Source organism: Onychomys torridus, chromosome X (assembly GCF_903995425.1).
Source record: "Onychomys torridus chromosome X, mOncTor1.1, whole genome shotgun sequence".
Classification (NCBI taxonomy): Eukaryota; Metazoa; Chordata; class Mammalia; order Rodentia; family Cricetidae; genus Onychomys; species Onychomys torridus.
Window position 1 is genome coordinate 91,399,259 of NC_050466.1, and position 16,948 is coordinate 91,416,206.

General features: G+C 38.4%; 1 protein-coding gene across 4 annotated transcripts in view; it reads right to left on the minus strand.

Moving 5' to 3' along the window:
- Phka1 (phosphorylase kinase regulatory subunit alpha 1) overlaps positions 1-16,948 on the minus strand; it is a 121,635-nt gene that overhangs the window by 55,067 nt on the left and 49,620 nt on the right. For all 4 annotated transcript variants that reach the window (XM_036174221.1, XM_036174220.1, XM_036174219.1 and 1 more), the window contains exons 14-16: positions 11,470-11,604; positions 3,687-3,796; positions 1,308-1,452 (exon numbers count right to left, since the gene is read on the minus strand). In XM_036174221.1, coding sequence (XP_036030114.1) covers positions 1,308-1,452; positions 3,687-3,796; positions 11,470-11,604 — 390 coding nt within the window. The remainder of the gene's footprint in view (positions 1-1,307; positions 1,453-3,686; positions 3,797-11,469; positions 11,605-16,948) is intronic.

The following is a 16,948-nucleotide window of genomic DNA, read 5'->3' on the forward strand; positions in this document are numbered from 1 at the left end:
TCTTACTTTGCCAGCTTTGGTTATCACAGCATCTAAGCTGTTCAGGTTGGTCTCTTCAGTAGCCCCACACACAGGCTCATTCCTCTGCCCAGGCCTCATTCACGGCATTCCCCATCTCAGCTAAGATCTCATTCTTCTTTCCTCCTCCTATGTGAATATTAACAATTCCATGGGCAGGAGAGATGACTCAGTGGTTAAGAGCACTTGTTGCTCTTGTGGAGGACCCAGGTTCTGTTCCCAGCACCCACATCAGGTGCTTCACAAAACCTGTGCCTCCAGCTCAGGGGACCTGATACCCTCTTTTGACCTCTGTGGACACATGCTCATGTGTGTGCACTCATATGTATTTAAAAAAATCTTGTTAAAAACAAAATCCAAAACAGCAAATCCAAAAGCCTAAGACCCACATCAGCTGAAATTTTTCCTTTGGTACCTTGATAACTTTCAGTGCTTTAGTAACTTGTAATGCACTGTCTAGAATTTGTCTTGTAGTGTTATCATCTATTAATTTTGCCTTCTAAGTTAAACTATACACTATCTCAAGACAATTGTGAGAATACATTAGTTATTAAATGGGCACTTGTTAATTGTCCCAAGTAAAGAAAGGAGACAAAAAGAACAAAGACTACCCTACTTTCTCAGCTCCTGTTCTTTTGCAGCCCTTTGCAGATGTGACCAAAATTCCTAGCAGTCTGTCTGGATTCTAAATTGCTCGGGATAAAGGGTTCTTTTTCATGGAAAGGAATTCTATGCACTTTGGCAGTACACCCAGACCTTCGGAATCAACAGCAGAGAGAAAGAAAGTAGCAGGAACTCAGAACAATAAAGCCTCTCCTTGTGAGGAAGCATCTCTCCTGCCCCCAGTCAAAGCAAAAACCTTTGCACTCTCCCCTCCGAGATCTTACTTCTCAGTAAGACAGGCTTTGGATGGAGAAGCTTGGGAACTTCCCTGTAAATCTTGATGCTCCACTGGACTAAAACAGATGCAGGATGTACTAGTACTCTCTCTAAAAAGAATTGTAGAATGCAATTTTTGGAAAACTGGCTCGGAAATCAAAAGCTAGTCTCTGTTCCATTTTTTACATTATGGCTCTCAAACCATGTGAACTATTCTTATGCATCCATATTTATCATCTCTCTTCACCTCCTAAAACATAAGCTTGAACAGAACAGAAACCTTACCTGCCTATCACCCTGTGCATCCAGAGCTTAGCAAACTGTCTGGCACAGAAGATGAGCTGGTGCGTAGCGCTCTGCAGTGGGATGCTGAAGGACTACACACACGACTTATTCACTCATTCCCTTACCAAGCATGGTGTGTGAGACGGGGAAAGTGATAGTGGGCTGGCCAGTCATCCTCCAACGGCTACAGAGGTAGGAGAGATCCGTTCTAAGCATTTCTACTATCATCTTGTTGTCCAGAGCCAGGTAGAACTGTTGCTGGTCTATAAACTGAGAAAAAAGGAAAAACAATCATTCAGAAAAATTTGCTCTCACAAATATCAAATAATATTTTTCAACGTTTACTTATTCATAAAGCATACATGTCACAGAGGAAACAGTAGTCTCAAATTTAATGCCTAATAATTCCCAAAGTACATGGTGGTCAATGGTATGCACAACAATAGTTTCTGATTTTTTTCTTTTTCTTTTGGATTTCTTGAGACAGAGTTTCTCTGTGTAGCTTTGGCTGTCCTGGAACTCAGCCTAGTCTAGAGAATCTGAGCTCAAAAATCCACCTGCCTCTGCCTCCTGAGTGCTGGGATTAAAGGAGTGCACCACCACTATCCTGCTAGTTTCTAATGTTTAAAGTGTGTGACTGCCTACAAATCTTTTCAAGTATATAATTTCATTTAATCCTACAACCACCTAGTATAGGCAGCTCCTCTTTTCCTTCTTCCCATTCTTCCTAATTTCTCATTATGTAGTTTAGGCTAGTTTTGAACTCATAATGCCCCTGCTCTAATTCCTGTGTTCTGGGATTGCAGGCATGCACCACTATTCTCAATTTGGCGGTTTTCTTTTAATATGAAGAATAAGACTCAGAGACATTATGCAGACTAGCACACACATCTGATTAGCAAGTGGAAATGTCAGAAATAGTCTAGGGTAAGTTCATTTTTTGTTTATGTCTATCTTAGATGCACTGTTTTAGATATATCAAACAGAGAAGTAAAGTTTTCCTTCAAGAAAATATTTACTGTGCTACTAGGGAAACCTTGGCCCTTGTGCATGTTTAGCAAGTACTTTACCATTAAGCTCCATCTTCAGCCCTTGGTTGAGACAAAATATTCTTATGTAGTTCATATTGACCTTGCTAACCATGTTGCCCAGGTTGGCTCTGAATGCACTGCCTCATCCTCCTAAGACCTCGGATTACAAGCATGTGATACCATGCTTGGTTTTCTTCCCAGAAAATAATTTCTACTACCATACACATATGCAATTGATTGTAGATCTATTATTATGTAGCTAACAAATGTAAATGTGGTGATATATTGTGTACCCTAATAAAATTTGCCTAAAGGTCAGAGGACAGAGCCAGCCACTAGATTAGATATAGAGGCCAGGCAGTGGTGGCTCACACCTGTAATCCCAGTATTTGGGAGTCACAGGCCTTTAATCCCAGCACTAGGAAGGAAGTGATGGCTGGGCAGAGAAAGGTATATAACGTGTGAGGAGACAGGAACTAAGCCTTTTCAGCTCAGGATACTATTTCAGCTGAAGCCCTTTTGGCTGGAACTCTTCCAGGCTAAGGAGTTGGTAAGGTCAGAGGTGGTGGCTGTGGCTTGCTTTGCTTCTTTGATCTTTCAGATTTCACCTCAATATCAGGCTCTGGGATTTTATTAAAAGACCATTTAGCAATTCATGTTATACATCAGGCCACTTATCTGTATAATTATGGCCTAATAGTCCTGATATTTTTCTTTTGTTTTTTAATTTTATAATATAATTTAATTTTACATATCAGCCACGGATTCCCCTGTCCTCCCTCCTCCTGCCCCCCTCTTCCCCCTAGCTCATCCCTCATTCCCATCTCTTCCAGGGCAAGGACTCCCCTGGGGATTCAGTTCAGCCTGGTAGATTCAGTTGAGGTAGGTCCAGTTCAGTTCTCCATTCACCCAGGCTGAGCAAAGTGTCCCAGCACAGGCCCCAGGCTCCAAACAGCCAGCTCATGCACTAAGGACAGGTCCGGGTCCCACTGCCTGGGGGCCTCCCAAACAGTTCAAGCTTATTGACTGTCTCACTTATCCAGAGGGCCTGATCCAGCTGGGGGCTCCTCAGCTATTGATATTTTTCTTTAAAAGAGGACATTGAAGATTTCTATGCAAATGAAAGGGCTCCTTCACAATAGGAAACACTTAATTTAGCAGTTAAAGTAGATTGTGTTTCACTCATAAAGGAAAAATGCAGTCTTAGTTTAACTTCTGAAAATAAGGAAAATGTTGTAAGTATATGAACATTTAGAAAATCCCAGTCACAGTTTAACACCCGGGACTACTCTTGGTAGTAACAGTCACTTGGTAAAGCTCTATGCAGCAAGTTCAATTAAACAGTTATGGAGCCATTTAATATACGCAAGGCCCTGGGAGACTGTGACTACTCCAATTCCAGCCAATAGTTTATTTCTGCAGTCCCTCTTATTTCCATTTATCTCAACGCATGTTGCAGCTTCTCCCACTCACCTGTGGAGTGAAAGTAAAGATTGTTTTGCGAATGTCATAGAGCTTTGATGTTCCAAGCACACCCATGAGCCTGTAGGGTCGTCCACTGAGTTTCATTCTACTGTTGCATCCTGACACAGAATTGAGAAATGGTCAGGATATTCTTAGAGTACAAATGAAAGTAATATTTGTTTACACAGATACACACAATGTACGCATATACATAGAGACACACATTTATCTGATTTCCTTCAGTTTAAAGTGTCTTCCTTTCATGGTTTTGCTTTCAAAATTAGAATCTATTTTGTAATCCATATCTATGTTAAATACATTATATATTACTATAAATATAAAACTATATTAAATACAGTTTTAGATACAATAAGGGAATTGTTCATTCACTGACAATGTGTTTTTCCTATCATCAAAAGAGAAAAATACTTTGCATATTGTTCTAAAAAGTTTTTCCTCCCAAATACATTGAATACCCTTTCTTGTCAGTAGCGATATATCCCCTACTACATGTTTTTGGGTACAACATACTTTCCTGAGTACTTGATTTGCTATCTTTACAAAGTATGCTGCCTTTTCATGCACGTGTGTGTGAGTACACATGCAGGTTTCCAGTGGAAACCCTTAGGTTTCATCCTCAGGAATGCCATTCATCTCCTTTTGAGTTCCAGTCTCTCATTACCTAGTCCACCAATTAGGCTAGACTTGGGAGCTAGTGAGCCCAGGATCCTTCAGTCTCTGCTTCCCACTGCTGGGACTGCAAGCATGCATACCATTCCTGACATTCTTATGTTTATGCAGGGGATCAAACTCAGGTCCTCATGATTGTAAGACAAGTGTTTCATCAATTGAGCCATCTCCCCACCCCCCTGCCTGCCAACCCTTAAACATGCTACATTTTCAGAGTTGCTTCAACTTGTAAGGGAGCAGACCAGAGAATAATAGCTCAATTCCAAGTTCCACTGAATAAAGCACATATTTGCTCTGGGATAAATATCAAGACTAGGTTTATTTTTATTTTTTTATTTTTTGGTTTTTTGAGACAGGGTTTCTCTGTAGCTTTAGAGCCTTTAGGTCTGCAGACCAGGCTGGCCTCGAACTCACAGAGATCCACCTGTCTCTGCATCCCGAGTGCTGGGATTACAGGCGTTCGCTACCACCACCCAGCAAGACTATGTTTATTAATGAATTTGTATTAGTAAAGTCTTAACTATTACTGCATATGGTATGTGTGTGTGTGTGTGTATGCGCGTGTGTGCGTGCGCGCATATATCTGCACACATGCTCATGACATGACACACGTGGAGGTCAGAGGGCAACCTTTGTAGCTGGTTCTTTTCACTATGGGTTTCTGGGATAAACTCATGTCATCAGTGGCAAGTGCTTTTTCCTGCTTTAGCCATCATGCTGGCCTTTGCTAGTATCTTTTTTTATCACACTAAAATATATGTAACATAAAATTTATCATTTTAGTAATTTTAAGAGTACAGTTTAGTGACTTTAAATACACCGTTGTGTAAATGCCACCACTATTCACCTCCCAGAACTACTTCATCTTTTCAAACTGAAACTCTACGCCCATTAAACTTACTAGTTCCCTTCTCCTCCCAGGCTCTGACAATGAATTTCTACTTTGTGTCTATGAATTTGACTACTCAACTAGAATCCTAAATCTCTTTCCTTTTAAAACTGTTTTATTTCACTCAACACAATATCTTTGAAGTTCATGTATGTCATAGCATGTTAGAATTTCCTTCCTTTTTAAAGAACAAATATTCTGTCCTATGAATATACCACCTTTGCTTTTCTATTCAATTGCTGTATATGTGGAGTGTTCTCATTTTTTTTTTTACTGTGAACAATACTGTACAGTAATGGAGAAAATACCTACTCAACTTCCTCATTTCATTCCTTTTGCACATATACTTAGAATTCCTGAATAATATACCTATTTTAGGTTTAACTTTAAAACTTAGATTTATTTTTGTTTTATGTGTACAGGTGTCTTGTGAGTCCAATGTCAAAAGAGACCCGAAGAGAGCATAGGATCCCCTGGAACTGGAGTTATAGATGGTTGTGAGCCACCCTGTGGGTGCTGGGAACTAACCCAGGTCCTCTGCAAGTGCACATGTGCTCTTAACCACTGAGCCACCTCTCTATGCCCTATGTTGAACTTTTTAAGGAACCACCACCCTGTTATCTACAAATCTTCACTAACAGTCATTACAATACCTGTTAAGTGGTATCTCATTGTAATTTTGATCACTTTTGAACACTTTTTACACTTTTATTTTTATACTTGTGCAATTTTCACCCCACCTACTCCCCCCTTAAACTTCTGTCTCTCACACTCCCACTCAGATTCACGGCCTCTTAATGATTATCCTTACACATGCGCACACACATAAATATACACATATAAAATACACCCTATTTAGTACATTTGGGCTTACTCAGGGTTAGGGTTTACCAATTGTATTAAACTTTGTTTTGGTGTACATCCATTGGATAAAGAAGTAGCTTTTATAAAGAGAATTTCTTTCAAGTATCAATTATTGTAACCATATGTAGCCCCCATACCCTCCCTGTCCTCCTCCTTTTCCATACCCCTCCTACTATTGACACCTTTTCTACTCCAGGCTCTTCTCTGCTTTCATGGCTCACAAACATAAACACTAAATACAAATATTTTATGTATTTTATGTATCTTCAATATTTATCCCCAGTTATAGCTGTTTTCCAGACAATAAAATAATTTCAATTTTCATTAATTTCTTTCATTAACATTTGTCATTTTTAGCAAATGAGTCTTTTGCTTATTTGATTATATTCATTCTTACTGTCTTTGATAAAACTATAAATGCATTTTGTTGATTTCCTTTTTGGTTCATTTATTTTTAATGTGTAGAAATGAAAATGTGTGATTTTATGTCCTATATCTTTGCTGAATTTATTAGTTATAACAGGCTTTTTTCTTTATTTCTTTCTTTTGTTTTTTCTGTGTAATGGTCTCTGGTTTTTCGAGACAGGGTTTCTCTGTATAACAGCCCTGGCTGTCCTGGAACTCACTTGTAGACCAGGCTAGCCTTGAATTCACAGAGATCCACTTGGCTCTGCCTCCCGAGTGCTGGGATTAAAGGCGTGCACTACTGTTGCCCAGCTTCTAACAGGCTATTTGTTTGTTTGTTTGTTTGTTTATTATGTATACAGTGTTCTGCCTACATGCCAGAGAGGGCACCAGATCCAGTTATAGATAGTTGTGAGCCACCATGTGGTTGCTGGAAATTGAACTCAGGTCCTCTGGAAGAGCAGTCAGTGCTCTTAACCTCTCTCCAGCCCCCTAACAGGCTTTTAAAATGCATGTAAAATCTTTAGATTTTTTTCCCTATCAGAGCACAAATGAACACAGGTTGTTATTTCAATTCTCTATTTATGATTGGATTTTTTTTCTTGTTTAATTGTTCTTGGAGAACTTCCAATACTATATTAACAGAGGTCTGTGTATCTGAACCAAACTTATAATTCCTGCACACGGAAGGCTGAGGCAAGAAGACTGTGAATAATAGGCAGGAGGATTGTGAGTTAGAAGCCAGCCTGGGCTACACAGTGAGGCATTCTCTCACAAAAACAAGGAGGAAGAGGAGGAGGAGGAGCTGTTTATCTAGATTTTTTTTTGCCTTTTTGTTCATTTATTCATTTTAGTTTCCTAGGCTTCCTAATGTGTCTTCTAATATTTTCTTCTTCTTCTTTTATCTGTTCTTAGTATAAGGACAAAAAACACAAGCTATTCCATTATACCTAAAGCTAAAATTCTGCTTTTTAAAATTTTATTATGGTGTGTACATCATATATGTGAATGTATGTGCATCAGAGGACAACTCTGTGGTGTTGGATCTTTCTTTCCAACTTCATGTGGGTCCTAGGGCTGGAACTCAGGTCAAAAGGCTTGCTCAGTAAGTTTCTTTATCTGCTGAGCCATCTCACAGGCCCTGAAATCCTGCTTTTAATTGGGGTACAATATATCAAATATTTAACATCTTTTCTTCTGTATTTCCTTTTATTATCCTTTTATTATGACCAGTCTTTGGAACTATATTGAACGATAAATGTCACGGTTCTCTCTCATCTGTGGTTCCTAGCTCCAACTCTTTAGATGTGAGTATATAACCTTGAGTAACTGCAGGAACCAGGAAAGTCAAAAGGGACTACTGCATGGGACAGAGAGCAACAGAGAAGAGAATAACAGGGTGTAAGTGATCTGAACAGGGACATTTTAAAAAGGAGGGGCTCTAGTTAGGGAGGGGGAAGGTAATACATACAGAAGAAGGAGGGTTAAGTAAGTTAGGATGTCTTGAAAAGTCATAAAGAATGTTATTGATCCATCCACCATTGTCTGGCATCTATGTTTAATCTAGTGGCTTGTTCTGTTCTCTGATCTTCAGGCAAATTTTATTAGGGTACATAATATATCATCACATTTTCCCCTTTTGGTCTAAAATAATAAAAGAAGGTTATAACTAATATAAGAAAAACTTATACAACAATATATACATTTAAGAATAACACCAACAATGTCTAGTCCATTAACATCTGACAGGTTCAGAGAAAATACTCCATTATTTATTCTATTTTGGTGAATCCAAAATGCTGTACCTAATTCACTTTCTATCCTAATTGTTTACCAACCCAAAACTATCTTTTGATGTCTTTCAAACTTATATACTTTACACCTCTTTAGGGAGTTTCTTTTCTGAATTTGTTAACAAGGAAACCTCTATCTAGTCTTCCACTACCTCAGAGACCCAAGAAGGAAATAATATTAACTGAGTAAGCAGGAAGTGAAAACAAGTGACTTCCAAAAAATGTGAGAAATGACAGAAACAGCTGGCTGCCTGGACAGTCACCTGAAGGTTCCTCTGCAACATTGGGGCATCTATCATCCACAGGCCTAACATATCTGACAGATTCATCTGTAAAACAGGGATTTTCTAAAGGGCCTTCTGACCTTGTCTTATAAAGTTTGGCAGTCGTTTCTTTTGTGTCTGTCCATTTTGGACAGCATACTGTTAGCATTTGAGGCAGGGGCACTTTCTTGCCCAATGGCTAACTTTTGCCACAAAGAAAGTAAACTCCATATGGAGTTTCTTTGATGCCTAACATCGTCTCTGAAGTAGATTGGTGCTGCCAGGAACAGACATGTCTCACAGTCATAAAAAATAAGAATCTATGTTAATAAAACATCTCAAATGCCATATTCTGTAGATCTCTGAAGTGTTTGAAGATGACCTGTCTATCTAAAATATGTATGTTTGACCTTGAAAAAATACCTAATATGACTTACAAGTTTGATTGTAATGACTAACTACTAACCTCCATTTCTTTATATCCTAATTAGTTGGTAATAATAACCTTCAAGGACTAGAAATTTGCATTACATTGTTAAATGAACTGTATAGGTATAACACCTTGAACAAGATTAGAAATGTATATACAGTATGTTCCAACAAAATTAATCCTAAATTTGTATCAATATACAAAATTTGTATACAATATACAAAAAAATCCAGTCCAATGTAAAATATTTAAAGCTAGTAGTTGCTTTTAAAAATTAGATTAATCTACCCTTTTATCTTATCATATCCATATTCTCTCTTTTTTCCTTTCAGAGTAGATTCAATAATCTACCCTTTTATCATATTATTTCTATATTTTTAGAGCAGATTCAAAAATCTAACTTTTTATCCTATCATTTCTATATAATACATTTCTATACCATATTTATCCTCTATGTTTAATTTAGTGGCTTGTTCTGTCCTCTGATCTTCAGGCAAAGTTTATTAGGGTACACTGTAACATGAATCTTAAAAGGTGTTATTAATAAAAACAAACCCAGAGCCAGTTATTGGGGTGAATGCTGGAAGATCAGAGAAGCAGAACAAGCCACAGCTACCTCACCTTGCCAATTCCTCAGCTGATCTTGTTTCCTCAGACTGGAAGCCTCTGAGTCCTCATCCAAATAGATCTCTGCTGAACTGCTGCTAAAAGCCTAAAAGCTTAACCAGACTCTAGTTCCTGGTCCTCATGCCTTATATACCTTTCTGCTTCCTGCTATCAGGGATTATAACTAATACAAGAAAAACTATATCCAATAAGTATATACAATATATACAGTCAAGAATTACATTAACAATGTCTAGTCCATTAACATTTTACAGGTTCAGACAAAAAACTTCATCACTTATCCTATTTAAAACAAGTAGTTCATTTTTAAAAGTGATTCAATAATCTCCCTTTTATATAGTCATATCCATATTCTCTTTTTTAGTAGATACAAAAATCTACCTTTTATCTTATCATTTCTATATCTTCCCTTTTTCAGAGTAGATTCAATATTCAATAATCTACCCTTTTCTTTTCTTTTCTTTTCTTTTTTTTTTGGTTTTTCGAGACAGGGTTTCTCTGTGTAGCTTTGCACCTTTTCTGGAGCTCACTTGGTAGCCCAGGTTGGCCTTGAACTCACAGAATCTGCCTGGCTCTGCCTCCTGAGTGCTGGGATTAAAGGCGTGCGCCACCACCGCCCGGCCTAATCCAGATCTTTTGAGGTGGTATTATCCACCTTTAATCTGGACCACACCTTCTGCTGGCAGTCTATGTAAAGGACATGGAAGAAAGAAGCTTGCTCTCTCTTTGCCTGCTTGCTCTTGTTCTCCATAGCAAGTTCATTCCTTCACTGGCATTAGAGCTTACTCCTTTGGGATTCTGTTGTGTACTGAAGACCACAAGAGAGACCCAGCCTTGTGACCTAAACAACTACTGAATTCTTGGACCTTCCATTTGTAGGCATCCATTGTTGGATTATCTGGACCACAACCTGTAAGCCATTCTAATAAATCACATATATATTTCATTCTGCAAGTTCTGTTATTCTAGAAAAACCTGACTAACATACCCAGTCCTTTATTTCTGTTATATGAAAGCTAATTCTGTAAGCTGATCTGTCCCTATAATCAATCACATTTGGAGTCCATATCAATAATCTACAGTAATAGTCTCATCTCAAGTTCCTTAATTTAACTACACCTTCAAAATTATTTTTTCCATATAAGGTAATGTTCATAGGTACTAGAGACCAGGACCTGGATATCTGGGAGAAGGAATGGTTATTCAGTCTCTTGCAAAGAAGTTTAGAAATTTTGCATATCCTTTTTATAGTAGTAAGACTAGAACTCAGGGTTTGTACATGCTAGGCAAGTGTTCTGCCACTGAGCTATAGACTTCCAGCCCCTGTATCTTTTTTAGTTAACAATGTCACAATTTATTTAATGTAAAAATTATGTCATTAAATTTAATAAAAGAATAAATATAACTGTTTACAAAAAGATATTAAATTAAGGAATTATGCTAAGAACTAGTTCATTACATGACAAAGTATAAAAGATCTAAAACAAGTTCCTTGATCACTACTCTACATAAAATTAGCATGTACTCAAAACAGAAATATAGGTTCTAAGAATGGGGAGAAAATGGTAGTAAATATATATTTAGAATAAGAATATAATATTGTCTGAAAATGAGCATGTCCTACAGGCCACAGGATGCATAAAGCACACCTAAAACTATTAAGCCTGCTCATAAAAGTGTAGGTTCAGAAACTTGGATTCCAGAGACTAAATTCCTTCTTGGATCTGATGTAATAAAGCAATACCAATTAAAGAGTGGGTGGTGGTGGTGGAAAGAAACCAGCCAGTGTCACATAATACTTTGATTCCAGCAGGCTGGCCAATCTCCTTACCTAGACTGGAATAAATGTGGCTGAGAATACGAGCTGGCTGTACTCTGATGGGGTACACCTCAGCAATGGTCTCCACATCAATTCCTTTGTCCTTCAAAATGGCCTTGATCTCTTCTGTTTCAGCTAGAATGGAGACTAGGAAAGAAAGATGAGGTCAATAGAAGGCTTTAGTCCAATAGAACCTTTAAACACATCTTTTAGATTTATTTTATGTGTATGAGTGTCTTGCCTGTATGTGTGTCCATGTAACACATGCTACCCTGGTGCCAATGGAGGTCAGAAGAGGACACTGGATCCCCTGAATGGAGTTATGGACAGTTATAGGCCACCCCATGTGGACTCTGAGAAGTGAACCTGGTCCTGGTGGGCCCTCTGGAAGAACAAGTGCTCTCTCTCAATTGCTGAGCTGAGCCATCTCTTCAGACCCCTAAAGATATTTTTAAGTACATAATTTCTTTTGAAGGGGGAAAGAGGAGAAAATTATTACTGAGGAATTCTGATTAATCAGGAATTATTCTCAATAGAAATATTACATAAATGGGAAAGGAAAAACATGAGTAGAGTATGAGACTTAGCTTTTTGGATACGTACCTGTGTGTGTCTACTAAATGGCACTCCCAGTATTTATGAGATTCTATGTTGAAATGAGAAAATTTTAACCATGAGATGGCTCAGTATTTAAGAGCACTGGCTGATTTTCCAGAGGACCCAGGTTCCATTCCCAATACCCACATGGTGGCTTACTCAGTACCAGATGCCATCTGAAGTATACACATTGGTGCACAGACATTCATGCAGACAAAGCACTCATATGCATTAAAATATAAACAAACAAGCAAGCAAACAAACAAACAAATAAATGAATAAATAAATAAATAAATAAATGTAGCCTGAAAGAGCTGGTGGCTAACAAGACTTGAAATGATGACTAAATTGGTCAGGAGGGAAAAAAATGAATGAAGGGCTGGAGACAGCTCAGCAATTAAGAGCACTGGTGTCTCATCCAGAGGACCCAGGGTCAGTCTCCCTTACCTACATGATGGCTCACAAATTTATTTAACTCCAGTTCCAAAAGATCTGATGCCCTCTTCTGGCCTCCACAGGCACCAGGCACTCATATACCTTACATAGACATACATGCAGGCAAGATGCCCACACATAATTTTTTTTAAAGTAGATAGGAAATGTATAATTATTCTAGTCTGAAGGTTGGCAAACCATATAGATTTCAATGTTATGGTATGAAAAATCTTACCAGGCAGTAAAAGAAATGGAAATGGAGAAGTAGAAGGAGTTAGCTCATCATGGAAGGATTGTAGCTTGAGTTTTTCTCTCAGGGTCCCGCCAAGCCCCGGCAGTCCCATGGCCTACTTATATAATAAACATACAGATGTGGGAGACGCCAGCCTGCTGTCCAGGGAACAGCATGTAAAGGCAACAGGTAAAACCACGGAACACATGGCAACATATAGATTAACAGAAATGGGCTGAGTATAAGAGTAAGAGCTAGACAATGATAGGCCTGAGCTAATGGCTGAGCAGTTTAAATAATAATATAAGCATCTGTGTGTTTATTTTGTAAGTGGGCTATGGGACTGCCGGGGCTTAGCAGGACCCTGAGAGAAAAACTCAAGCTACAAAGGATAGAGGTTACTTTAAGGTTTTGTATATTATTGTTGGGCACTGTTTCCCAAGCTGCATTCTACAGAACTTCAGGGAGCAATAGAGTTGTTTACAGGAGCAGAAGGAATTAAAGGGGAAACATTCCTCAACCTCAAACAACTAAATAATAAATTGTTGTTTATATTTATAAAATATTTAGAGTCAGATGTCAGATGCTCGGGATATAGACACCAGATATAATGAGTCCTGATGGAGGGCAGAAAGGAGTTAATCTGATAGAGTTGATGGTAAAAGTAAGGGGGAAACTGTTTCAGATTAAAGAGACAGTATGCACAAAGTTAGAAAAAGTTAGCTTTTATTGCTTTGCTTCCTGTTGTGCTGGGGAATGAAGCCAGGCCTTCCCAGAGCAGCCAGTCACTTGTACCACTGAGCTAAACCCTCAGCCTCTGAAAAGTCCTTTGTAGTAGGAATACGATTGTGGAGAAATGAAGTAAAATACAAGGTCCACTGTTAGATCACAAAGAGGCCTTGTAAGCCGTATTAAGAGAACTGAAATAGGAAGCCCCTGCAGAGCTGCACCTTAAAGAATACACTCAAGTTAATAATTAAAGAATGAATGGACATCTCTTTGTGTGCTCTACAATGATTTTTAAAAAGCAAAATAATGAACCAACAGACCATACTGGGCCTAGACTGAGGACAGAAACGCCAGTTCAAAATTAACACTGGAATGTAAGGAGGAGATGTTGTTAACTTACATTAATAGGAAGCTATTGGCACTGCCAAAGAGAGTATGCACTTCAGAATGACTTGAGAAGTTAAAAAAGCCAGAACTTGTTATACAAATACTGGAAATCAGAGAGGAATAAATATGAACTGAAAGTGCTCATTGGTGTAGCTGGGAGTATCATGTGCCATTTAATGAAATAGGAGGCACAGATGATGTGGCAGGGGATCCAGCTGATCAACTTCAGTGCATAGGAACAGTCAAGTAGAGCTATCAGGAGTCATTAGAAACAGATGAGATGGGGCGAGTATATATTATAAAGAGAAGAGGAACCAGAATATAACTTTGAGAAAATTCAGGACTAGTTAAGAAAAGCTTGGGGGAAGGGAAGTTCTTGTCTTGTGGCTTATATTTTCTTTATAGCATAGGAAGTGGGCTCATCATGTGAGAGTGAAGGAAGACGGAAGGTGGGGAATATGCCCAATTTTGCAGAGCAAGACAAGTGGTAGCCTATGAACAGAACTCTCAGCAATACCAATAGTCAAAGGGAAAGAGAAGACAAGCCCAGAATAAGGTAGAAAAGTTCTTAAAACAGGTTGAAGGAGAGACACAGAAGCATAACATCATGGACATTGTGGAAATTAAGTTTCTAGAAAGATAAATGACAGGTTGATCTAAAAGATCTGCTAATATACTGATTATAAAATATCTACTAAGACTGACAATACCAAGGTTTCTGGAAACTAAACAAGAATATTTTCAGAGTATTGAACCAGACTATAACCAGACTGAGGGAATTAATGGACTAGGAAGAGACAGAAATATCAATGTGAAAAGAAGCCACATATGACAGCCAGATGGAGATGAACATAATAAAGAAACTGCAGTGGGGACGTCTTAATATTTCAAGAAAGACTGTTTGTAAAGAAGACTAAAGGATCAAGAAACAATAGGGGAATTTGTCATGAATAGGAGAACACCTTTTTTTCTGAGACTAAAGGAAAGAACGCAAGTATGGGTAAGAATGCTGTGGTGGGAAGCGTTGGGAAACTGAAAAAAACCTCAGACTATTAAGATCATCAGGCATGAAGTACAAGTCCAAATATTAGGTTGAAAACAAAGGGCACAGATGAAAATAATAGAGTATTTGTTATGCTGGCTGTGAATAAAGAAAATGCTGAGTAATGGTAAGAACAAAACAGGAAATTGAATTGGAGACCATGGATGCCCAATGCCACCACTCTGCTCATCATGTGCTTTTTCCCATAATATCTTTTAGTAGGTATATGATCAGAAAGTGTAGACTATATGACTGTTCTAGAACTATAATACTCCAGTGGATACAGCAAAAGTATGAGACAGTGATGATTGGAATATTTACATGATCAAAATATTTAGATGATCTTTAGGTAGAAATGATCAGACTAGGAGAAATTAGAGACAAGTATAAAAGGAAAGGAAAGCTGAGATCTACTGTTAGCAGAACACAAGAATTATACACCTATAAAGTCCAAAAGTTTGACCCTTAGTGTGTGTGGTGGTTTGAATGAGAAAGGCCCCAACAGGCCTTATTTAGTGGAAATAGTTGGGAAAGATGAAGAGCTACAGCCTTTTTGGAGGAAATGTCTCAGTGGAAATAGTAAAATCCCATGCCATTCCCAGTTAGTTCTCTCTCTTTCTGCCATCCAACTGCTGATAAGGATGTAAGACCTCAGCTACTACTCCAGCGTCATGCCTGCCTGCTTGCTGCCATGCTTCCCACCATGATGCTCATGGACTCAAACTTCTGGAACTGCAAGCCCCAAATTAAATGTTTTCTTTTATAAGTTGCTTTGGTCATGGTATTTTGTCACAGCAATAGAAAAGTAACTAAGACAAGTACCTAACATACAAGTACAGAGAAAGGGTACTTTAGTCATGGATATCCAAAATTTTTAAGGCTAAAAATAGTAGATGGCATCCACACCAATGCTGAAATCTAGTTTGATGACAGAATTTGAGGAGGATGAAGAAAGCTGTGAGCTGAGCCTCAAATTCATAAAATATGAATTAGAACAAACAGAATATCACCATAGCAAGAAGGTTTAAACCTCAAAGGAAAACATACCTTCTCATGGGGGATGAAGAGTAATGGTCTTTATAAAACATTTGCTAGAGACACTGAGAAGCAAAGACCACCTATATGGTCACACAGTGTCAAGTACATGAAGCTTTAGAAAACAGGATGATTTTCCATACAGAATCAACCTGAAAGTCAAATGAATAGGAAGGAATATCTTAAACAAGTTTTACAGCAGGACTTAACACCATATTGAAGAGTGATGTTAGAGAGTGAAAATTCACATCAAGATGTCTGCTCTCAAAAACAAGGACAATGATAACATTATTGAAAGAAACAAGGAAGGCAAAAATATCAACACTTCCTGGTAGGTAAAAAGGCAGGATGATGACAAAAGAGACCATCTTTGAGTTCATCATATAAAGATCATTTATAAATACTGAGACTAGGATTTCTTTTTCTTTGAGACAGGGTCTCTACGGTAGTTTGAATCAAAATGGCCCCCACAGGCTCATAGGGCATGGCATTATTTGAAAGGATCAGGATGTGTGGACTTGTTAGACTAGGTGTGACCTTGTTGGAGGAAGTGTGTCACCGAGGCTGAGCTTTAAGGTTTCAGAAGCTCAAGCCAGTTGCAATGGCTCACTCTCTTTTCCTGCTGCCTGCTGATCTAGATGTAGAACTCTCAGCTACCTCCCCAGTACCATGTCTGCCTGTGTGCTGTCATGCTTCTCACCATGATAATTGACTAAACCTTTGAAGTGTAATTCAATTAAATGTTTTCCTTTACAAGGGTTGTCGTGGTCATGGTGTCTTTTCACAGCAATGGAAATCTTAACTAAGACAGTTTGACTATGTATCCTTGGCTGTCCTGGAACTCCTGATATGGAACAAGTTAGTATTAAACTTACAGTGATCTGCTTGCCTCTGGCTCCCAAGTGCTGAGATTAAACACTTGTACTACTGCTGTGGAATATGTGTTGCTCTGATTGGTTGATAAATAAAAAGCTGATTGGCCAGTAGCCAGGCAAGAAGTATAGGTGGGATAAGAGACAAGAAGAATTCTGGGA